Raw genomic sequence first — 23690 nt, 5'->3', positions numbered from 1 at the left:
CGGGGTGGGAGGCAGGGGTGCCGCCAAAAAGTAGATGGATGACCCAAACTTTAATCCCAGGATTGAAATTTTATTGTTATATTTTAGTGTAAGTGTGAAATGTGTGATATTATATAAACATTTTGGGCAACAATAAATCTGTATTGTTGCGATTTGAATAATTGGTGTACGACTGATTCAGACATTATTTATGAGAAGTGCAGAGACTCGATTCCGTTGTTTCTAGATAGACCTAATTATTCCCCCTCAGGGAGGAAACATTGGAGTCACGTCTGGAGCGTGTATGTACAGACACGTTAGGCAACTGCAGCTGTAAAACGAGAGTTATGGTAGACCTACTGTAGAAGAACTCTCGGTATTTGTTTCCTAGCACTGCCACACCGATTTCCATCGGGGTGGTCGTGTCGGAAAAATCGCGTCGGTCGCATGCGACGCGACGACACGATTTTTTTATTTAATCAAATGTGAATAGGGTCCCTGGGACCCGATTTTACATTGGATTCAATGTAAAATATTCTCTAGCCCCCCAATTTTACAACGTAAACCCCACCCCACGATTGACGCCAACCCGAAGCATGGCGAGCGCAGCGAGCCCGCGAGGGGCGGCGGTTCGCGTCCTCCGACCTTTTCATTCCCCTACTATCCACGTCGGCGGGGAGTTGAGAATATAAAGTGTGGCGAGCGCAGCGAGCCCGAAGCGTGGCGAGCCCCGCGAGGGGACACGTATAACTTCACAGGTATACGCGTCCACTCTCCACGCTTCGGGCTCGGTGGCTCGCCACACTTTATATTCTCAACTCCCCGCCGACGTGGATAGTAGGGGAATGAAAAGGTCGGAGGACGCGCACCACCGCCCCTCGTGGGCTCGCTGCGCTCGCCACGCTTCGGGTTCACGTTAATTGTGGGGTGACGACAGGGACATATATAATGTGAAATGGGTCATATTGGCCCATTTCACATTTTTTACTATGTGAGATGGACTTAATCAAGTCCATCTCATCTTGTGCCATTATAATGGCACAAGACCGACGCTATGCTCCCGATTTCAATGTTAAAAAATATTTTAACATTGAAGCCTATGGCAAAATCGCGGGCATCGCGTCGGTCGCGTCGGGGCCAATATTAATGGTTGCGACCGACGCGATGCCCGCGATTTTCCCTTTGCCGGCAAAATGGACCTGATTTCAAAGGAAATCGGGTCCATCGTGGGCATCGTGTACCTTAACTTAAAGGTACACGATCTCAAAGATTGTGGCCGTGCTAGGAAACAAGTACCGAACTCTCTTTCTTTGAGGTTCATGGGACATCGGGGTTGTAGGCGAATCCAGAGGACCAATCAGCGAAGCTCTTCAGTTTCCCAGAATGCCTGGTCCCTCTCCCCTATAACCCCGCCTCCAAGCTCAGCTCCTCAGTTTTTGTTAGCCAGCCAATAGCAGGAAGCGGAGTGGAGAGAAGGACAGAGCAATGCACCTACAGAGAGTGAACAAAGCACAATGTAAACAGGTCATGGTAGTCACGTCTTGTGCATCACCCAGGATTACCTCACGCAGTGGCGTAACTATAGCACCGCAGCCCCCGCGGTCACGCTGTGCATATGGGGGCGCCGGGGGGGCTGCGGTGCTATAGTAATCCCCCCGCCCCCATGCTTACCTGTCCGCGCGTCCCGGCTCCCCTCCTGGTTTCAATCAATGCTATGGAGACGGACCACGATAAAATGGCCGCCCCATAAAGCAGACTGTTCTCTGAAACTGTCTGCGGTATGGGGGCGGCCATTTTATCGTGGTCCGTCTGCATAGAATATATTGAAGCCAGGAGGGGAGCCGGGATGCACGAACAGGTAAGCATGCGGCAATGGGGGGAGGGGGTACGGGGGGCCGGACAGACGGACGTGCGGCGCCCCCCCCCCCCCTATTAATGGCGGGGGGCGCCCCAAACAAAGCTACGCCGCTGACCTCTGGCCAATGTACAGGAGGGCGCCCTGTGGGTCCCATGAACCTCGAAGAAAGAGTTAACCTAAGGTCGGTCTACCATAACTCTCGTTTTCTTCCTCGGCTTCCACAGGGGACATCGGGGATGTCCAAAAGCCGTATTGAAGAGAGGGTACCCGCCTGAGGTGTCAGTAGAACCTGATGACCAAAGGAAGCATCCAGGGAGGCGAACGTGTCAAATGCATAGAACTTGGTGAATGTATGAACAGATGACCACGTTGCAGCCTTGCACAATTGTTCGGCAGATGCCCCAGGGCGAGCTGCCCATGATGGAACCACACATGGTGGAATGTGCATGAATTGGTAAAGCTTGATGGTAGGCTTGCTGTATTGCCATACAGATCCAGCGAGCAATTGTTTGTTTACTCGCAGGCCAGCCCTTCTTGTGAAATCCATACAGAACAAACAGAGCATCGGATTTTCTATTGGAAACCGTGTGATCCAGGTATATGGATCGCACGGGGTATATGATCATCGCGAGTTTTCTTCTTTTTCTTTCCTCAATACCATAAAAACAGAGGAATGTCATTCTCACATTCAGCCACCGGGAGGCAGCATTACCCTAATGTAATACAGGCTGTTCCATAAGAGGAATGTCATTCTCACATTCAGCCACCGGGTGGCAGCATTACCCTAATGTAAGACAGGCTGTACCATAAGAGGAATGTCATTCTCATATGCAGCCACTGGGTGGCATTACCTAATGTAAGACATGCTGTACCATAAGAGGAATGTCATTCTCACATTCACCCACCAGATGGCAGCATCACCCTAATGTAAGACAGGCTGTACCATAAGAGGAATGTCATTCTCACATTCACCCACCAGATGGCAGCATCACACTAATGTAAGACAGGCTGTGCCATAAGAGGAATATCACTCTCACATTCAGCCACCGGGTGGCAGCATTACCCTAATGTAAGACAAGCTGTTACATAATAGAGGAATGTCACTCTCACATTCAGCCACCGGGTGGCAGCATTACCCTAATGTAAGACAAGCTGTTACATAATAGAGGAATGTCGTTCTCACATTCAGCCACCGGGTGGCAGCATTACCCTAATGCAGGGGTGTCCAAACTTTTTGCGACGAGGGCCAGTTTTGGTGAAGTGTAAATGTGTGGGGGCCGACCATTCAGCCTGACATTCTTTGAATCATTAATCACATCAGAATGGTCCCCCACTCTGCCCCCATTCACTCTATGTCCCCCAGCCTGCCCCCATTCACTGTTTGTCCCCCAGCCTGCCCCTCCTTCACTGTATGTCCCCCATTCACTATATGTTCCCCACTCTGCACCCATTCACTCTGTCCCCCAACCTGCCCCCTTCTCTTAATGTCCATCAGTGCATCCATTCATTGTATGTCCCCAAGCCTGACCCTCCTTCACTGTATGACTCCCATTCACTGTATGACCCCTATTCACTATGTACCCCACTCTGCCCCCATTCACTGTATGTGCCCCAGCCTGCCCCTGATCCCCCTTCTCTGAATGGTCATCACTGCCTCCATTCACTGTATGTCCCACAGCCTGACCCTCCGTCACTGTATGTCCCCCACTCTGCCCCCTGCCTTTTCTGTAGGTTTCCCAGCCCCTTGTGTGAGCCAGAGGAAGGAGAGGCAAAGCAGGCACTGCAAGGACAGGAGATGCTTGGGCTCCCACTGCTGCCCTCCTCCACTCTGCATGTTACGGGAGCAAGCTAACCCCTTGCTTCCCCCCTCCCCAAACACTGCTGTCACTGTGATTGTGGAGTAGGGTGATATACAATTGCAGCAGCAGGGGTAGGACTCCAAACACATCTGACTGTGGCGGCCGACACCTCCTCACTGCAGCAGACAGCTAGGTAAATTTGCGCTTGCAGGGTCCCTACCTTTAGTGTCCTGTGCTGTGCTTCCCACATCTGATGCTATGCCCGCTTCCAGCTGGAGGCTGTGGGCAGCTTCAAATGACAGCACGGGCCGCATTTGGCCCCCGGGCCTGACTTTGGACATGCCTGCCCTAATGTAAGACAAGCTGTACCGTAAGAGAGGAATGTCGTTCTCACATTCAGCCACCGGGTGGCAGCATTACCCTAATGTAAGACAAGCTGTACCGTAAGAGAGGAATGTCGTTCTCACATTCAGCCACCGGGTGGCCGCATTACCCTAATGTAAGACAAGCCGTACCATAAGAGGAATGTCGTTCTCACATTCAGCCACCGGGTGGCAGCATTACCCTAATGTAAGACAAGCTGTACCATAAGAGGAATGTCGTTCTCACATTCAGCCACTGGGTGGCAGCATCACCCTAATGTAAGACAGGCCGTACCATAAGAGGAATGTCATTCTCACATTCAGCCACCGGGTGGCAGCATTACCCTAATGTAAGACAAGCTGTACCATAAGAGAGGAATGTCATTCTCACATTCAGCCACCGGGTGGCAGCGTTACCCTAATGTAAGACAGGCTGTACCATAAGACAGGAATGTCATTCTCACATTCAGCCACCGGGTGGCAGCATCACCCTAATGTAAGACAAGCTGTACCATAAGAGGAATGTCGTTCTCACATTCAGCCACCGGGTGGCAGCATCACACTAATGTAAGACAAGCTGTACCATAAGAGGAATGTCATTCTCACATTCAGCCACCCGGTGGCAGCATTACCCTAATGTAAGACAGACTGTACCATAAGAGGAATGTCGTTCTCACATTCAGCCACCGGGTGGCAGCATTACCCTAATGTAAGACAAGCTGTACCATAAGAGGAACTCACTGACTGCTGGGAACTGTATCTGCTGTATGCCAATTGTGTCCATCACCCGTATGGTTTTTTTATGCTTTGAAATTCTTTTACCATGTGAGTTTGTCAAATAAATTGCAATTTGTTTTATTTACAAAAAACAGTGTTTGCACCATATCTACCTTTGACATATGTCCTGCGGAAGGATAATCTCTGTACCTGAGAGTCCAGAAGAGCTCACATGGGTGAAGGTATACATTATCATGTGAATTCAAAGATTCGATTCTTCCCTCCACCTCAAAGGAATAAATCAAAACCTTCGTTCAGTGGTAGGTTTGTAAGTACATGCAGCGAAAATTTCTTTATACGTAACTGTTCCTCTGAACATACATGAAAGCTCAATACTGTGACATCCGATTCGTCATCATAGAGGAAAACAACAGGTATGGTGGTTCAGGACACACCCCCTTGTTGCAATAGGTTAGTGGTGGGGGACAGCGGAATGAGGATCAAAAAACCAAGTGAGAAGAGGGAGAGAAAAGATAGCGGTCATGCATCACTCCCACAGCGTGCTGGCTTCTGCTGTTATGGTGAGCTACAGCACCGGCTATTCCCGGTTAGTTCCCCAGACAGGTACTAGGTCGGCCAATCACTGTTTAGCTTCTGGGTTCGGATGGTACCAGGCGGATTCAGTGAGGTATGGCTGTAGAGTGATAATGAGAGGGAGGACTGCCTTGCCCCCTCTCTCTCATCCACAATCCTATACATCGTAAGATTGGTGACAGCAGAAGCAGGGTCCAGACATTACATCCACCGATTTTTTTACTATTCCATCTAAAAAAAACTTTATCTTTCAGTGACTCTCTCATTGGCATCACCACAATCTACCTCCTTGCAATGCCTACATGGTAACAGGGAAGGATTCCAGGCGGTGTAGCCAACAGCAGAAGCACGCTTCAGCTCACTTCGGATCAGCGGGGCTCTCTCATTATCACTCTACAGCCATACCTCACTGAATCCGCCTTGTACCATCCGAACCCAGAAGCTAAACAGTGATGGGCCGACCTAGTACCTGTCTGGGGAACTAACCGGGAATAGCCGGTGCTGTAGCTCACCATAACAGCAGAAGCCAGCACGCTGTGGGAGTGATGCATGACCGCTATCTTTTCTCTCCCTCTTCTCACTTGGTTTTTTGATCCTCATTCCGCTGTCCCCCACCACTAACCTATTGCAACAAGGGGGTGTGTCCTGCGCCACCATAACTGTTATTGTCCTCTATGATGACGAATCGGATGTCACAGTATTGAGCTTTCATGTATGTTCAGAGGAACAGTTACGTATAAAGAAATTTTCGCTGCATGTACTGTACTTACAAACCTACCACTGAACGAAGGTTTTGATTTATTCCTTTGAGGTGGAGGGCAGAATTGAATCTTTGAATTCACATGATAATGTATACCATGGGTCCTCAAACTGCGGCCCTCCAGATGTTGTGAAACTACAAATCCCAGCATGCCTTGCCACAGTTTGAGGACCCATGATGTATACCTTCACCCATGTGAGATTTATATTTTAAGTGTTGAACCATTAAAAGTTATATTTAAATATATAGTCACCATATCATATCCATATCGTTTATAAGTGTGCCCCAAAAAGCCTTGTCGGGTTCCCTTTGAGTCGTCTCCAGACTTCTTTTTCCAGTTCAACTTTTGAACTCCATTTTGGGAGCACCACCAACCACAGACCTATGCCGATAAATTGTGTGACAGAGCAACGGTGTGTATGTTGGTAACTACTTACTGCCTATACCAGCGCCAATCCAACGCAACCCCAAAAGAAGTCCAGAGAAGCTCCCAGGTGGAGCATTCGCTGTCACGGTGTTAGGGAGGATTTGTCCCAATTGAGGAGCCAACCGTGCCGATGGAGAACCGCGATTGTTGTCTGCAAGTATAAGACTACTGGAGAATTGGCGACCAGGAGCAACTCATCCAGATACGGGGAGATTCTGATGTCCTGTTGATGGAGACAGGCCGCCATGACTTTGGAGAACACCCGTGCTGTGCTGCTGTGGCCACTCCAAATGGGAGGGCCTGACATTGAAAGTGATGGGACCTGATGGCAAACCCGGAGAAACCTCTGATGTGAGGGAAGAATGGGTACGAGTAGCTATGTATCCCGTATATCTAGTGAGACCATGTAGTCTCCCGGTTCTAATGCCAGAACTATTGTTCTCAGTGTTCCATGCGGCACTTTGACAAACCTGTTAAGTGCTTTTAGGTTCAGAATGGACCGGCACCAGTCACCAGTCACATACAGCGCTACGGTATATTACAGCAGACCGGCACCAGTCACATACAGCGCTACGGTATATTACAGCAGACCGGCACCAGTCACATACAGCGCTACGGTATAGTACAGCAGACCGGCACCAGTCAGTCACATACAGCGCTATGGTATATTACAGCTGCGGCAGATATATGCCAGTGCACCCCCTCTAACCACTATGCCCTATGGAGCAAGTGTCATATGGATCCCTGTAACAGCGCGTCACTTGTGGACAGTTTTACAGGGGAGACTTGGAGCTGTCTGAAGATGGCTGAAAACTGGTGCCCAAAGCTGGGGGAGGTACTGCAGGCTAGACGCTGCCTCCCCTGTGCTGGCCTTCCTCCACCAGCACTAGTGAGCCCCGATCCCTAGAGATCTGGCCCCGGTGGTCTAGTGGGGTCCTTGTCGCAAGCAGCAGTGTCCACCCCAGCTGCTGCGGCCTGTCTCCCCCCAGTGCGCAGCGTAACAGCAGATTGTGCTCAGAGAGCCTTACATGTCCCTGTGTGCCCGACCACCCTGTCAGTGTTGGCGTCTGGCCGTGCTAGGTGCCAGGCTCCTTCTCCGCTGAGTACCCCTCTTGTGGGGGGGCGCCGGCAGGGTGAAGCTTCCTGCCGGCACCAACAAAAACTGAGGAGCTGAGCTTGGAGGCGGGGTCATAGGGGAGAGGGACCAGACATCCTGGGAAACTTAAGAGCTTCTCTGATTGGTGCCACGGTCCTCTGGGTCCGCCTACAACCCCGACGTCCCCTGAGGGGACCATGAAACCCGAAGATGATATCAATTCCTACATACTGTACATTTTTTTATTTTATTATTATTACTACTACTAGCGCCAAACTTATGTCTGTTTTTTTTTTAGTTCTCTGTATTTGTCCCTTGATGTATTTATAGTTATTAAGCAGGTCCCCTCTTATGCACATTATTTCCCCTAATATAAACTTTCCTAGCCTGGCTGGCTGACTGTTTGGTCGCCCGTCCCTGGACCCTCTCCATTACAGCGCAGTGCCCAGAACTTGACCCCGAATCCCAGGTGGGCCTCACTAATACAGGGGTAATATCACGGTCATCCCTCGCCTCTATGCAGAATCCCCACAGTGAGTACAACAGCTTAGTGTATGGTCTGTGTACCCCTAAGTCCTTCTCCCCCGGTGATTGGCCTAAATGTACCCCACGTACTTTATACGTATGACAGGACCTCACATTTGTCTACATTGAATTTCCTTTTCCATTAATCAGCCCAAATCTCCAGTTTGGTCAAGTCCCCCTGAATGGTGGCGACCTCCTTACAGTCTGGCATCATCTGCACAACCTGACACATTACTCACCAGCCCAAGACCATTAATAAATATGTTACAGAGAACTGGTCCCAGCACAGAACCCAGGAGGTAACAGCTTCGTACTGGGACCCAGTGTGACTGTTCCCCGCACCCAGTGTGAGGTGTTCGCCCCTATACCCCACTCCGTCATTGTATGAAGCCGTCTCCTATGTGGCACTGCCTGTATCACACCCAAATAAACCACACAACCCTGGAAGATTGTCAGATGGGCGATAAGCTCCAGCCAGAGAGGAAGGAGACCAAGCAGATGTCCTGCAAAGTGCGGAGGGGTGTATGTAGGCGGCCATGACCACACCATACACCCCCACGCATTCACTATAGCCACATCATGCACAGTGGGTGACAGACACAGAGAGCCAACACCTGCAATCAGTTCTGGATTATCACCAACCCCAGCCAGGCCCCCTGTACATCGGCCAGCCAGGCCCCCTGTACATCGGCCAGCCAGCCAGGCCCCCTGTACATCGGCCAGCCCCGTCCCAGACACGCCCCCTCTACATAGCCCAGCCCCATCCCAGCCACGCCCAGTAGTCACAGCCCTCCCATTATCACACAGGACAGGACTCAGCCGTGTTCAGGGAATCTGTTTATTGAACAAAACAATGTCACATACAGCTATGTCCGGTCCTGAAAAATTAATTTAAAAAAAGAGGGAGACGTCCTGCAGGGTGAGGGGGGAGGGGGCAATATCTGACCTGGTAGATGACAAGTGCAATAATGGGGGGGGAGCTGATAAAATAAACGGAGGCATTAAAAGAAATCCACATCATCCGGTGCATCCAGGTCTCTGTACTCAATAATGGAGCGGGGGTCTCCTCGGATCATCCTGGTGAAGACAGGAGCATTCAGCGGATATGGAGGGGATATTGGGTCATGGGGGGGGGGGGGGGGGGGTCTAGAACATAAGGCGCACACATCTCACCTGTTGCGAGGCTTCCCTGGATACACACCCACTTGGCCTCTAAATGCATCATAGCCTCTTCCAGCACCATAAGGATTGGGGGGGAACTGAGGGGCTCCTGGGGAGGAAACCATACAGACTTACATGATGAACAACAAGTACCAGCAGCGTCAACCTGAATACAGAACCTCATACACACCTCCGTAGCCCAACACAGATGGGCGCGGCTGGCCGTACTGCAAGAGAGCCTGGGGGCCCTGGTGAGCGTATAGTAGCCCAGGGGCCAAGCCTGGAAAATAGAGAGGGGATTAGAGGCACGGTGACCACATGACCGAGGGGAGCGACGGTTCCGGCGGTGACAGGAGAGAACGTACCTTGCGCTGCGGCAGCGACCTGGGGCTGGATGGGTTTGACCTCGGGAAGCGCCGGCCGTTTACTGTCCTGCAGGAAGTTATTGAAGAACACGACCTCCTTTTTCACCTCCTCGATCTTCTCTGCGTGCTTGTTGAATATGTGTTTCCGGACAAACTCTGGGCCCTACGGAGGGAGAGAAGGGGAGCGATGACGTTTGTAGAACATCGAACATGTCAGACTGACCCCCCTCCCTCTCCTATACAAAATCCGAGGGACCTGTGGCCTCAATCACAGAACGTTACAATGAGTCGTGTTACGTGTAGGTGGCTTCCTGTACCCAGCCGACGGAAACCCTGTCCTAGTCTGATACAGGGTTAGAGAGGTCTCTGCTGCCCCCTACAGGCACAGCCGCTGCCCCTCGCTTTATAGGAGGAATTGAACAGGTTCAAAACCCATTGCACTCAGAAGATAGAGAACAAATGTCATTAATATACTTTATTGCTGCATCACCCATAATACTCTACCACTCTCCTGGCTAAGTCATGTCACCCGACCAGAGGCAAGGTCAGATCACATGCCACGCGACCAGAGGCAAGGTCAGATCACATGCCACGCGACCAGAGGCAAGGTCAGATCACATGCGACAGGGCTGCCCTGCTGCGTGCCCCTGCTATAGATTAGGAGAACTGTTCTTTACAAACTTAGAAGCGATCTCCTCTGGCTTTCTGGACCGCCTGCAATGATGGGCGGTGGCATATTACGCCAGAATGCAGTGCGGGGGGCCATAACTGCCCACCAAGTACGACTGATGTGAACTCAAAAAGTTAATGGGATAACGTTACATTGGTTCAGATTATGCCCAACCCCATGGCACCTGTCCACCACACGGACCTTGAACTTTTTGCCACTCAGCGGACACAGCCACTTCTCCTTGCCCAGCTCCTGAGTGTTGGCCGTCACAAACTTCTCCACTTCCTGTTCTGGGTCCTTTTTGCCAACCTTTACCGATTCCTCCTCCGACAGGGTTTCCCGCACAGCGAAGAGAGGGGCGAGCTTCTCCTCGAAGGTCTTCTGCCAATCCGCAACTGCCGGGAGAAGAAATGGTTAACTACCCCGCAGCATTGTGGGAAGAGGGCGAGCGCGCCACACGGAATCGCATATTAGAGTATAGGAGGCTGACTAAGCCTTGGCTGGCTATAGAAATCTGGCTTTATAAATTTAGTCAGAATTCAAAAGTAGGAAGATTCTAAGTAGGAATATACAACCGCATACTGTCAGCCTAGACTTAGCCTGGACTTGCTGTGACGTAACTCCCGTCTTATTCTCTTCTCATTGCAGGTAAAATATCATTCATGCAACAGTCATATTTGAACTAGCATCACTGTGATTAGTATACTGCATTGTCTAGGTAAATGTACAAAATTTATTTTTAAAATTAGATCGTGACTTGGACATGGTCTGTAAGGGCCCCCATACAATACGCGATTTGGGCCCGATTTCACCCGATTCTGGAGGATCGGGCTGATAAATCCAGTGAAATTGCCCAAATCACGTAAGGTATGACATCCAATCTGATCCGATGTGCGGTCCCGTGCGCATCGGATCAGATCTGGATGTCGGACGGTCTGCACATAAGATAAATCTTATGTGCAGCCGGCATTGAGTTGGTCTGGGGGAGTGAGGACCGGAGAGCAGGGTCCGGTCCATGTGTGATGCAGAGGGGATTGTCAGGTGGCGGGGAGCGGGGTCCGGTCCAGCTACAGGAGGGGTAGTGAGCTAGCGGGTGGACTGGAGACTAGGTAGCAGCAGGCGGGGAGCACGGCGCATAACAGAGTCCGGGCAGCGGCGAGTGGGAGAATAGGAAACATCCTATTCAAAAGACTGGGCGGCCGCTGATTGGCCGAGAGCTCAGCCTATCAGCGACCGCCCTGCCCGCCCAGTCTTTTGAATGTAATATTCCCCCCAGATCGCATTGTAAATGCGATCAATGATAAATGGGGCCCTAAGCCTTGGCTGGCTATAGAAATCTGGCTTTAGAAATTTAGTCAGAATTCAAAAGTAGGAAGATTCTAAGTAGGAATATACAACCGCACACTGTCGTCTAGACTTAGCCTGGACTTACACTGGACAGAAACTGAAGGAAACTACAATCAACATAAGTGCAACTCCTAAAACTTTGAATATTACTCTTTCTGCTTGCATGTGCACTGTCTGTTTTGAAGATGCCCATCTGTACCTCTAATGCCTCCACCTTTCCTGCTCTTCCATTTTATTCTTGGCCCTCTTCTTCTCTATCTCTACATGTCCTCTCTGGGTGAGCTTATTTGCTCACTTAACTTCCACTATCACCTCTATGCTGATAATACTAAAATCTACCGCTCCCGTCCTGATCTCTCTCCCTCTATCCTCACTCATATCTCCAACTGTCTCTCTGCTGTCTACTCCTGGATGACCCAGCACTTTTTTTGACTTAAAATATCAAAGACTAAGCTGACCTCTTCCCACCCTCCTGCATCAAACCCGACCATCTCTCATCCTAACCTGTTTATGGTCACCTCTTCGCCTTCTGTGTCACCCCTGTCTGTCTAACCCTCCCCTTTAGAATGTAAGCTCTCACGGGCAGGGCCCTCTCTCCTCATGTGCCTTTCTTAGACTATATAAACCTCTGCCACCCTGATAATTGCTTCAGTCTCCTGTCCCCTGATGCAACTATCCATATTAACCATGTACTTGTCCTAAACTGTCTTGTACTGTAATTTGTTATGTGTTTTTGCTCATAACTATGCTCTGTAAAGCGCTGCGGAATATGTGTGCGCTATATAAGAAACTGTTAATAAATAATAAATATGATAATCACCTTCTCTGTGCGACACTCGGTTCGGCGGGATGGGCCCCCGTACGTGCATAATCCCACAGCGCGTCGGCATCTCGTCTTCACTCGGGTAGTCACAGGTCACATAATAGTCCACTGAGTGCACAATACGCAGGTATAGGAGAAGCTTGTCCAGGACCTGCAATGCAGAGACAGTAGTTATAACACGGTGTCGCCACGCGGTCGCTGCGATACGGTAATCTGACATCACACACGGTCACCTTTATGAGCTTGTCATCTCTCTCCACGCTGACCTCAGTCGGGTTCCCCTCTTTCTCTGGTTCGGTTCCGGCGCCCCGCCCGGCGCCCGAGAGCAGGTCTTCCTCCTCAGCGCTGACCTCATCAATGAGGTAATCCGTGATATTTTTCAAGATGGGGTTCTGTGCGGAAACCTCCTCCTGAGAGAGCGACAAGGGATTACCACCACGGGGATGTAAGGCGGTGCCTCCGATCTCAACTTCACCCCCCACCAGCCCCCTCCGTTACCTGCCCGTCTTGTGACTCTTTCCAGAGCTGCCCCCTCTCGTCCAGGGCGTGGATGAGCCGAGCCGCCAGCTTGATGTCATTGCGTAGAACAGGCCGGTGCTGGGTTATGCCGTTGACATGCCGGATGCGCCATGACAGCTCTCTGTTCACCACAGGGCTCAGCTCGCATTCCCGTAGCTGAAAGAAGACCGGCATGAGAAATGGGCGATGGAGGAAGACAGAAACGGGGGTACAACAGGCAGAAATACGAAAGCGCAGACTGTACCCGGATATTCTGCAGGTTCCAGCAGATCTCTTTGATGTTCACCCCGCGATCGAACGTTACATAACCCTTACGAAGGAACCTGTAAGACGCAGAAGGAAAACAATGACTGAACGCGCCAAAAATGTGCGATATTACCCTGACCGCCGATGTTACTCCTCTCACCTCCTATCAGGCTGGGGGTCCGACAGCGCCACCCTCAGGAAGCCGGGGTACCTTTTGCAGAGCTAGAGGGCAGGATAAGAACATTGTTACATCGAATGGCTTATTAGGAAGAGAACCCATAAAACGGTGGGGGGGGGGGGGGGGTGTCTTACCGCTGTGATCTCCGCCTTGGAGATGTTGGGGGCCACGCTGGTTATGTACAGCGAGCAAGTCTTGTGTAACGGACGCGGCTTCACGATCTCCTCTTTCGGTTTCTCCTTCGGTTTCTCTGCCTCCTCTTCTTTCTTTGGCGACCCCTCTGCAGAGACAAACAAGTGTCACCAAGAAGCATCCCGCCACCGCATTATCCAGGACACCGTGCGCACTTCTGCCGCTGGCGCTCCCATCCTGTAGGCCCAGCTCACCTTGCCCGTTCTGGCCTGGTTTTTCCGGTTTGGGGCTACCGGGCTCAGACGCCGTACCGGACTCTGAGTCGCTGCAGTCGTCGCTGTCTCCGCTCCGCTTCCTTTTTCTCTTACTTGACTGAGAAGGTAAATGGACAGAGGGATGTGGGTTAGGGCACCTCGGTGCAGCGCCATGATCACAGTCAGCCTGCGGGGTCTCCCCCTCCTGCATTCAGCCACAATGAATAGAAAGTAAAGAGGGGGAGATTGGGCAGGGGGACGGCTTCATAACCAGACAGAAGATCAGGAGGGATTTAGCTCTCACTTCCCCAATGTAGACCTGCTCTACCAAATGTACTATGCTGCACTGCAGGTGGGGCAGATGTAACATGTGCAGAGAGTTAGATTTGGGTGGGGTCTGTTCAAACTGAAATCTAAATTGCAGTGTAAGAATAAAGCAGCCAGTATTTACCCTGCACAGAAACACAATAACTCACCCACATCTAACTCTGCACCTGTTACATCTGCCCCACCTGCAGTGCAGCACGGTTTTGTGAACAAATATTTGTCTTGCGATCTGGCCTGAATTGGGCCCTAAAGCCATTCCCTTGTTCTACAAGACTGACGGCCAGGAATGTATGACAGAGGCTTGCCCGACTCCAGTGCTCAAGATCCCAGACCCCCCAGCTGGTGCACAGGTGCAGTCATCACTGTCACATTACCAGACCCCCTAGTAATGACTGCACCTGCTAACGGTCACATTTCCCAGACCACCTAGCTGGTGCACAGGTGCAGTCATCACTGTCACATTACCAGACCCCCTAGCTGGTGCACAGGTGCAGTCATTACTGTCACATTACCAGACCCCCTAGCTGGTGCACAGGTGCAGTCATTACTGTCACATTACCAGACCCCCTAGTAATGACTGCACCTGCTAACGGTCACATTTCCCAGACCCCCTAGCTGGTGCACAGGTGCAGTCATCACTGTCACATTACCAGACCCCCTAGTAATGACTGCACCTGCTAACGGTCACATTTCCCAGACCCCCTAGCTGGTGCACAGGTGCAGTCATCACTGTCACATTACCAGACCCCCTAGTAATGACTGCACCTGAGCACCTGCTAACGGTCACATTTCCCAGACCCCCTAGCTGGGGCACAGGTGCAGTCATTACCAACTGTCACATTTCCCAGACCCCCTAGCTGGGGCACAGGTGCAGTCATTACCAACTGTCACATTTCCCAGACCCCCTAGCTGGGGCACAGGTGCAGTCATTACCAACTGTCACATTTCCCAGACCCCCTAGCTGAAACTACTTGAAGGACACCGTCTTTATACCTTTCTGGTTTCACGTTCAGGCTCCTCCTTTTCTACTTTACGCTCTTCTTCTTCTTCGGCTTTTTGGGGTTTTGGTGGTTTTTCTCCCTCTTCAGCTTCTTTGTCAGTTTCAGCCTAGTATTATCAGAGCAAGAATAACCACTGACAGAAAGCCCATCACACTGACCATCTATTATAGCCGCCAATGGTAATCACCAATAGCTGAACCACTGAGCAATCAAACCCATCCTCTATACAAAATATTACAGTGAATGTTAATGCGAACCTCCTAATTCCCACGACTCCACAACCCTTACCTTAGCGACTACCTCCTTCTCTTCAGTCGGCTTAGTCTGCCCCTCGGAGCTTCGAGCTTCCTCCTTCTTAGCGGCCTCTTTCTTGGCAGCCTCCCGTTTTGCCTGCTCTTCCTCCTCATCGAGAATCTTCAGGTCAATGTCGGTCCCACCTTCCATCTTGATCACAGCTGTAAGCAAACCGGCAAGAATTGGTCAGCAGAGGCAGGACCACGAGAGCCAGCAAAGTCAGCTGCAGAGGACATGGCGGGTTCCAGTTACCTGCGTCCAGCACTTTGATGATAGAAGGTGCCTTGTCGCTATCCAGCTGGATTTCATTCAACCACCCATTGTCCATTAGGAATAGGAGAGCGTTGAGGCGGTTGCGTAAGGCAGCCTGGGACTCCTGCTTATGGCGGCCCACCTCATCTGGGTGATACTTGGATCGGAACCTAGGTAAAAGCAGCGATGCAGAGGAAGGAATGGGGGAGAGGTGGCAATGGGAGAAAGGAGAGTGAGGATGTTTTAGGAGAAAATGCATCCATAACGAACAAACAGCCTTAAACCCTTACAAATAATCATTATACCCCCCACTCTGCTACAGGCCTATACACAGACAATGCTATATACATCCATTCCGTCTATCAGATATATGATGGATCTCTAATAAACAGCCTTTTATATATAAACACTGCGGCTTCACTCCCCCCCCCCCCCCCCCCAACACATAGATATGTAACCCCCGTCTCTCCATTTAAGTCTCATCCAACCTATGTCCCCCAAACCCACCACCCCTACCAGTCTCCCACCGCACACCTGCTGATTCAATAAAAGCCCCACAGCCAACCCAAGTGTTACCTGGTCCGCACCGGGCAGCAGTTCGTTACAAAACATTTATATTTTCACCAATATCCTCTGGATTTTATAGTTTTTTTGTATATGTGGGGAGGTTTTTTTTTTTGTTTTTTTTTTTTACAATCAGCCTTGATCTCTCCCAGAGCGACCCTAACTAGCTAGTCCCTGGACATTTAAACACTAATGAAAACAAAAAAACCTCACTGTCTACTTCCGAAAAAAACGCGAAGAAGAAAAAAAAAACGGCAAAGAAAAAAAAAAAACTGGCGCCAGGAGGAGGATTTCTGCACCTTGAACGTCTTCAGAGAAGGAGAAAATTGCATTTTAGTTTAAAAAAAGGGAGAAATCATTACATAATAAATAAAATCTATGCAGATAAACAGCAGTGGACAGACAACAGGGGGGGGGGAGAAGCCAGAGGAGAGTATAGAGAGGGGGTACTGGGTGAGGAAAGACCAGTAAGTGGTGAGGACATGGACAGTCAGAGGATTGAGGAAGGTCTCAGCATGGAGGATAGGGGGGGGATGGGGTGAGCGTACCACTCCTCGTCTTTGTGCGCCAGGAAGAAATCCTGCATCTGCTGTCGTCTGAACTCCATCTTATACTCGTTGTAGTGTCGCACAGCCTCCGTCTCATCAACAGAGTCCTCCAGAGACAGCAGGAACTCCTTGAAGGTTTTCATCACAGGTGTCGGAGTACCCATGTCCACTTCATGAAGGTTCCCCAACCTTAGGAGAGGAGCAAGGCAGTGACAGCTCAGATTGTAGGACTGTGTGAGGACTAGAGCATTAATACTCAGTTACCTCTTACCTTGCCTGGATGGGGATCCCATGGTGCTGCATCACGTGCATCTCAGGATGAGCCCATGGCTGGGGTGGACCGTATGTGGGACCTCCTGAAGAACTGGAGTATTGCATGTCGTATCCACTGTGGTACGGATCGGAGCTGTGATCATCCCTGAACGCAGAAGACACCCACCTTCAGTGACCGCTCACTGCACCTTACCGACTAACAATGACAACACTTACCAGTCTCTCCTCATGCGCTTCTGCGGAGGGCTCAGCTCATGGCGGGGCGGAGAAAACCTCTCTCTCCTGCTTCTGTCATAGTCTCTGTACTCTCCACGGCTCCTCCGCTCCCGGCCACGATCCCAGTCTCTGAAAGGAACAGTCAGGGTGAGCAGTAATCCTGAAACCAATGACCTCAGTGACAGTGCTGCCTGCATGGTGGAGGGTCACATAGATCAGCATGTGCCCATATTGTAGGGAATAAAGATTGTTCGATCTCAGCTGATGCAAATGACTGATCTGCACTCTTTAAAGTGCTCTATAATGACATAGTACGGAGACCTTTTAAAGATATTAAAGTCCCACACGGGGCAGCAGGAACGGGGGGGGGGGGGGGGGGGGGGGGAATAGCTCAGTGTGTATGGACCTTTACACCTGGAAAGGTGGTGGGCCCAGATATACCCACACAGTGCAGCCGCCTCACCTGTCATTCCAGTCGTCTCTCCGGCGATCCTCTCGCTCCCTGGAACGGTCGCAGTCGCTGCGCTCCCTGCGGAACTTGTCCCGCTGTCTGCGGTCATACTCGTCATCACTGTCAGCCATCTTGTGCGAGGACTCTGTGGCGCTGGGAGGGAGGGGAGAAAATATATATATATATTATATGCAGGATAATGAATATCATGTATACAACAAGGGGAAACCCTGAGCAGCAATGTACTGGCCCCATGCCTGACTCACGCTCCCTCACCCCATGCCTCACTTACCGGTCACTCACACACCCTCACCCCATGACTCACTTACCGGTCACTCACACTCCCTCACCCCATGCCTCACTTACCGGTCACTCACACTCCCTCACCCCATGCCTCACTTACCGGTCACTCACACTCCCTCACCCCATGCCTCACTTACCGGTCACTCACACTCCCTCACCCCATGCCTCACTTACCGGTCACTCACACTCCCTCACCCCATGCCTCACTTACCGGTCACTCACACTCCCTCACCCCATGCCTCACTTACCGGTCACTCACACTCCCTCACCCCATGCCTCACTTACCGGTCACTCACACTCCCTCACCCCATGCCTCACTTACACTCCCTCACTAGCCCACCCCATGCATCCCTCACTGGCCTCCCCCTGACATATACCCGGGGCGGGATCACTAGCTGCTGACTCCCCCGTCTCCCCGCACGGGACCTTACCGGTGTCTCCTCTCCTCGCTGAGAGCTACTCCCGCAACCTTAGAAACAAAGATGGAGGCGGGAAGCTGAATGATCACGTCACTTCCCGTCCCCGCCGGAAACTCGTTGCAAGTATGGGCGGTACCTCACGTGGACGGTGAGGGCGCGTGGCCGCCATCTTTTGTGAGGGCAAGCGGCGTCTCGGTGACACTGGGCGCGGTGTTTGAAGGGAACGGAGGCGGCCGCGGGAGGCACCTTTTCTACTGCCGCCTTGTTAAGGTCGCTCCCCGGTAGACATCTTCCTCGGTGGTGAGTCGTGGCCTCCATAGCTGCGGCTAGTGCCAGGGACAAAGATGGCGGAGGAGGCGTTACCTGAGGTGACAATGACTGGTTGCTTGGCATATAGGGTGACGGTGAACAATAGTCTATTATGTATCTAGTAGGGGGTACAATATGAATGAATGTTACTTAAAAAAAAATAGGCAGAATAGTTATATTGCAAAACTATAGGGGGAGAAGTATGGAGCCTGGGAGAGAGATAAAGTAGAAAAGTTGCCAGTAGCATCCAATCAGCTCGCAGCTGTCATTAATCCAGCAAACATCTTTACAATGCCAATAAGAAGTTGACTGGTTGCTACGGGAAACTTATCTACTTTATCTTTCTCCGTGGCTTTATACATTTCCCTTTGGGGCAGATGTACTAAGCCTTGGAGAGTGATAAAATGGAGAGAGATAAACTACCATAGTAGTACTTTATCTCTCTCCAATGCTTAGTACATTACCCCCACTCCCCACAGCAGCATGTGGCACACCTTACACCCCTACCGGGGATGCGCCAGTGACATACCTCCCAACTGTCACGATTTTAGAGGGACAGTCCCGATTTTCGGGTCCTGTCCCGCTGTCCCACCTGCGGCAGGCATTGTCCCGCTGCCGGGGGGTGACAGTTGGAATACCCCCAATCTAGTAGAATAGACGCTGTGCGCATGCGCACAGCGTCTATTCTCGTATGAAAATGAGGTTGCGGCTAATTAGCATAAGCCGCACCCCCATTTGCATATGCCACGCCCCCTTTTCGGGCGCTCACGCGGCTTCGCCGCGCGAGTGTCCCTACTTCATTCGGACAGAAGTTGGGAGGTATGCAGTGATGCATCTCTGCTTTACTCTCTGACACTACCAGTCTTCACTGCAGCCTCTAAACCAGTGCTTTCCTGGGTAAATGGCTTGCCACCGCTTCCCGTGTAATATTGCACCAGGCCAGTCTGTAGGGCGTCTGCACTTCCAGTACATGTTAGGGAATCTCAAAAAAAAAATCACGTGGTCCTCCCACTCCCTCCGGGAAGGTGGGAAAGTCCCCTGCTTTTCCTGAAGGCCCTCTGCACCCTCCCCTTTGCCACCCACAGTACAAGGAGGAGGGGGCAACAATGTAGGGAAGTATATCTCAAGGGAAAGTATGGAGGTGAGGTCTTAGGGGCCCATTTATCATGATCGCTAGAGACAGGATTATATGCATTTGCATATTTTGCCCATTCTCGCTGGTTATTGCATATTTTACCTAAAATCTAGTGATGGTGCATATTTTAGGCCCCGCCCTCTTCCCACCTGCGAGACACAGCACTGCTTTCCCTGCTGCTGGCCAGGTAGGGGTAGAGTGTGCAGGCTGGGGCAATATGTGCGCAGTGTGGGGAACCTTGGATGTACGCTATGTCTGACACTGCTCTAGGCTGCCAATCCATGTTGATAAAAGTCAGTCTGGGCGGATGCCATTACGGAGCTCCTGAACCTTTGCCTGCCCCTGGCCTGGGACTTTACACCAAGAGACAGACTTCTGCAGCAGAGGAGGCTGGCAGAAGGGTTGTGACATCACGCAGCATTGAGGAAATGCCGTGTCACAGTGAGTATGCGGCGCAGGGAGGAAGCCTTCCACTGCGCCGCCCTCACATACTATGCTGCCATTTGATCCATCGGCGCTGGAGATGAGGGTCCGTGTAGTTGATGCCAGAAGAGCTTTGGACGCTGCAGTCTGCTGTAGCAGCCAGAAATAAAGAAAATCCTGTGTATAGCAATAGACATCTGCAGATGCTGTGGGCCTATTTTTAAAGGGGTTATTTGCAACTAATTTTATGCTGATTTTTAAATTAATAAGTAAAAAATTACTTTTTTAATTATTTAATGTAGCATATTTTAACACTTTTCATGCATATTTTAAGTATTTTTCATGCATATTTGCATGCATATTTCAAGCTTTTTATGTTGCATATAATCCTGTCTCTAATGATCGCATTTACAATGCGATCTGGGCGCAATATCCCTGCGAAGCCCTAACCCTGACCCCCGCCGACCCCTCTTACCGCACTGCCCTGCTAAGGCAGTGCATTGTGTAGCCATAGGCTACAATGGGCTATCGCCATCCCAGAATGGCGATAGCCCAGGGGTGCGATGCCGGGCTGCCCGATGTTGATACATCGGGCAGCTTCGCATCCCCCATAGAAACCTATGGGGGATGCGGCCGGCGGCGCTGCAGGGATCGGAGATTCCTGCTGCGGTCCCCCTTTGATACATTTAGGAGATACTTAATATTTGCGGCTAAACCCCGAAAACATGTGGGATTTAGCCGCAAATATGGTTTGATAAATGGGCCCCTTAGAAGTTCCACAGCCACCACCTGCATTAATTACAACAAGGATCCTTATAGACATCCTTGATTTTTTGATTTGCAGACTTGGATCCCTGCGCCCTAGGCAGATGCCTAAAGCGGCCTAATGGTAGAGCCGGCCCTGACTATAGTGTACACATACGTTATATCGCTAGCCAGCAGCAGATGTGTCTCATGTATTCCCGCACTATGACTAGATTAGCTTTCGAAGCATTTGCTTCCAGCGGGCTTACTAGTATATATGTAAAAGGCTAACTACCCATCACCTCTATGAGGTAAAATACAGCCACTGACCACTAGAGGCCACTCAACGGACCACATTACTCCTTTGTGTGCTAAAATATGTCACAACAGAAAGCAAAAGCGATTTTCCAGGGACACTGATCTGTTTCAAACTTGCTGGATATGAAGACAGAGATTGGAGGTAGGAGCAGATAGAGGTTTCGGTGGAGTAGTTTGTGGGCTAAAAACTGTCACAGCTCAAAGTAAATTGCAGAAGCCGTCATTTTGCTGGGCCTGTAACTAGTTTACAGCATAAATGCCACTAGAGTCCTGTGTGATGTACGAGTAACTAACAGACGGACATCACGCAGCGGTACAGGCGGGAAACTGGTAGAAAAATAGTTTTATTTATAAGTACAGTTATGTTGATTCACACATTGAGTCTCATGACAGAACCATGAAACGTACAGGAGTGTAAGCCAGGAGTAAGCAGCCCCTATTAGTATACCCATAGTACCGTTATATCACCCTCTTAGCGTTCCCATTAGTACACCCCAAGTCCCCTACATAAATACCCCCATTCGCTCAGCCCTTGTGGCATGAAAGTGTCTAGTTGCGTCTCCGGGTTGCGGCAGTGTTTGCAGGCACAAGCGTGAAGTTAGAGCAGACCTTGTATCTCCTGGTGTCAGCTGTAGTGTAGAAACCGTGTTAGTTCGTTAGTCATTCGCATTAAAACCGTTACTCTGCACACGGTGCGGGGGGCGGCCATTTTGTTTACAGCGCCAATACTGCAGGGCATGCAGCCTATGGACGCTTTAGGAGCCGGCGAGGGAACCCCCCCCCCCCCCCCCATGCCTCAGTGAGGTCCCTTGATACCGATGAATGGATTGGCTGCCTTGTCGGCAGTCATACGACGAGGAAAGCACCCCCCCCCCCCGTCCACCTCACAGTCGGCTGCTCTCTTTCCCTCTCCGCTGACATAGCGTCCAACATTAGCGTGGCACAAATACAGTAGTGGGGCCCTCCTGGACCCCAGCTAAGCAGTCTTCTGGGAACATAAGGCTTTGGAGTAGAGTTGGCTTTTACATTGGCAGGACTTACATCACTAATGTTTGGTCTCCATTTTGTTTTTTGCAGCATCACAGTAAGGCAAACAGCGGTGACTGGGCGGAGATGTCACCTTGGGTCTGGGCCTACTGGGGGGCAGTTCCGTCTCATAAGGGCATTACCCTGTGTCTCTACTCTTGCCCCTCCTGCCCACCATGGCAAGTATCTCCGCTCCCCTCATCCTTTTCTGACATAAATAATTGGCAGGGGATGACTAGGCCGCAGCCAGACTATATATTGTGTCGCGTCTGGTGATCACAGGCCTTTCTTGGAAGCCTGGATGCGTGAGCTTACTTCAGACAGCTGCTGCGGGGTAGCGAGAGTCCGCAAGAGACTGTTCTCGTGCTCCAAGAGACTGTTTCTTTCTGTGAGGTCCTTAATATGTTCTCGCAGAGCCTCTACCTCCTCGCGGACAGCAAAGAGCAAGTGGGTTTTCACCAGATCCTGAGCGAAAACAGACATTATTCTGTGCAGGAATTGCTGAGAAATACAGACTGGAGGTGTAGTGACAGAGCTGTGTGTGTGGTGTCAGTACAGGAATAGTAGAGATATACAGGACAGGATGGAGGTGTAGTGACAGAGCTGTGTGTGTGGGGACAGTACAGGAATAGTAGAGAGATACAGGACAGGATGGAAGTGTAGTGACAGAGCTGTGTGTGTGGTGTCAGTACAGGAATAGTAGAGATACAGGACAGGATGGAGGTGTAGTGACAGAGCTGTGTGTGTGTGGACAGTACAGGAATAGCAGAGAGATACAGGACAGGATGGAGGTGTAGTGACAGAGCTGTGTGGTTGTGGACAGTACAGGAATAGCAGAGAGATACAGGACAGGATGGAGGTGTAGTGACAGAGCTGTGTGTGTGTGTGTGGTCAGTACAGGAATAGTAGAGAGATACAGGACAGGATGGAGGTGTAGTGACAGAGCTGTGTGGTTGTGGACAGTACAGGAATAGTATAGAGATACAGGACAGGATGGAGGTGTAGTGACAGAGCTGTGTGTGTGGATAGTGCAGGAATAGCAGGGAGATACAGGACAGGATGGAGGTGTAGTGACAGAGCTGTGTGTGTGTGGATAGTGCAGGAATAGCAGGGAGATACAGGACAGGATGGAGGTGTAGTGACAGAGCTGTGTGTGTGTGGATAGTGCAGGAATAGCATGGAGATACAGGACAGGATGGAGGTGTAGTGACAGAGCTGTATGTGGACAGTACAGGAATAGTAGAGAGATACAGGACAGGATGGAGGTGTAGTGAC

At 50.8% G+C, this 23690-nt stretch overlaps 3 protein-coding genes and 2 pseudogenes across 9 annotated transcripts in view; 2 read left to right on the top strand and 3 right to left on the bottom strand.

The window, feature by feature from the left end:
• Positions 1–5298: 5298 nt before the first annotated feature.
• LOC146076183 (5S ribosomal RNA) lies at positions 5299–5417 on the bottom strand (annotated as a pseudogene).
• Positions 5418–5700: 283 nt separating this feature from the next.
• Positions 5701–5819, top strand: LOC146076204 (5S ribosomal RNA; annotated as a pseudogene).
• Positions 5820–8941: 3122 nt separating this feature from the next.
• Positions 8942–18595, bottom strand: SRRT (serrate, RNA effector molecule). Its single transcript, XM_083185807.1, has 20 exons — positions 18473–18595; positions 17751–17891; positions 17288–17416; positions 17070–17216; positions 16799–16987; positions 15687–15856; positions 15429–15595; positions 15133–15246; positions 13813–13930; positions 13561–13706; positions 13409–13470; positions 13247–13325; positions 12982–13158; positions 12717–12893; positions 12481–12634; positions 10515–10708; positions 9644–9806; positions 9469–9558; positions 9291–9387; positions 8942–9194 (listed from the first exon to the last, which is right to left on the bottom strand). Exons 2-20 carry the CDS (start codon positions 17867–17869, stop codon positions 9119–9121), a joined length of 2568 nt encoding a protein of 855 aa, XP_083041933.1. The 5' UTR covers positions 17870–17891; positions 18473–18595; the 3' UTR covers positions 8942–9118.
• A 7-nt stretch (positions 18596–18602) lies between these two features.
• NYAP1 (neuronal tyrosine phosphorylated phosphoinositide-3-kinase adaptor 1) overlaps positions 18603–23690 on the top strand; it is an 89626-nt gene continuing 84538 nt past the window's right edge. The window contains exons 1-2 of one of the 4 annotated variants that reach the window (XM_083185809.1): positions 18603–18760; positions 22467–22594. The gene's annotated coding sequence lies outside the window, so the exon portion shown is untranslated. Of the gene's footprint in view, positions 18829–22466; positions 22595–23690 lie in introns of all 4 variants that reach the window. The other 3 variants (XM_083185808.1, XM_083185816.1, XM_083185812.1) reach the window with 3 other exon arrangements.
• Positions 18651–23690, bottom strand: part of TSC22D4 (TSC22 domain family member 4) — a 36694-nt gene continuing 31654 nt past the window's right edge. For all 4 annotated transcript variants that reach the window (XM_083185821.1, XM_083185820.1, XM_083185822.1 and 1 more), the window contains 2 exons: positions 22731–22880; positions 18651–18786 (listed from right to left, as the gene is read on the bottom strand). In XM_083185821.1, coding sequence (XP_083041947.1) covers positions 18712–18786; positions 22731–22880 — 225 coding nt within the window. In that variant the 3' untranslated portion in view covers positions 18651–18711. The remainder of the gene's footprint in view (positions 18787–22730; positions 22881–23690) is intronic.

The sequence above is a fragment of the Crinia signifera genome, chromosome 4 (genome assembly GCF_055691185.1).
Source record: "Crinia signifera chromosome 4, ASM5569118v1, whole genome shotgun sequence".
Lineage (NCBI taxonomy): Eukaryota > Metazoa > Chordata > Amphibia > Anura > Myobatrachidae > Crinia > Crinia signifera.
This window is presented reverse-complemented; position numbering and strand designations above follow the sequence as displayed.

Bases quoted from the DNA above. Each gene is read 5' to 3' on its own strand.
- SRRT (XM_083185807.1), bottom strand. From the start codon at position 17,869: ATGGCTGACAGTGATGACGAGTATGACCGCAGACAGCGGGACAAGTTC. The intron at 17,217-17,287 runs GTAAGTGTTGTC...TTCTGCGTTCAG, and splicing joins AAGCGCATGAGGAGAGACTG to GGATGATCACAGCTCCGATC. The intron at 16,988-17,069 runs GTAAGAGGTAAC...TCCTCTCCTAAG, and splicing joins GGGATCCCCATCCAGGCAAG to GTTGGGGAACCTTCATGAAG.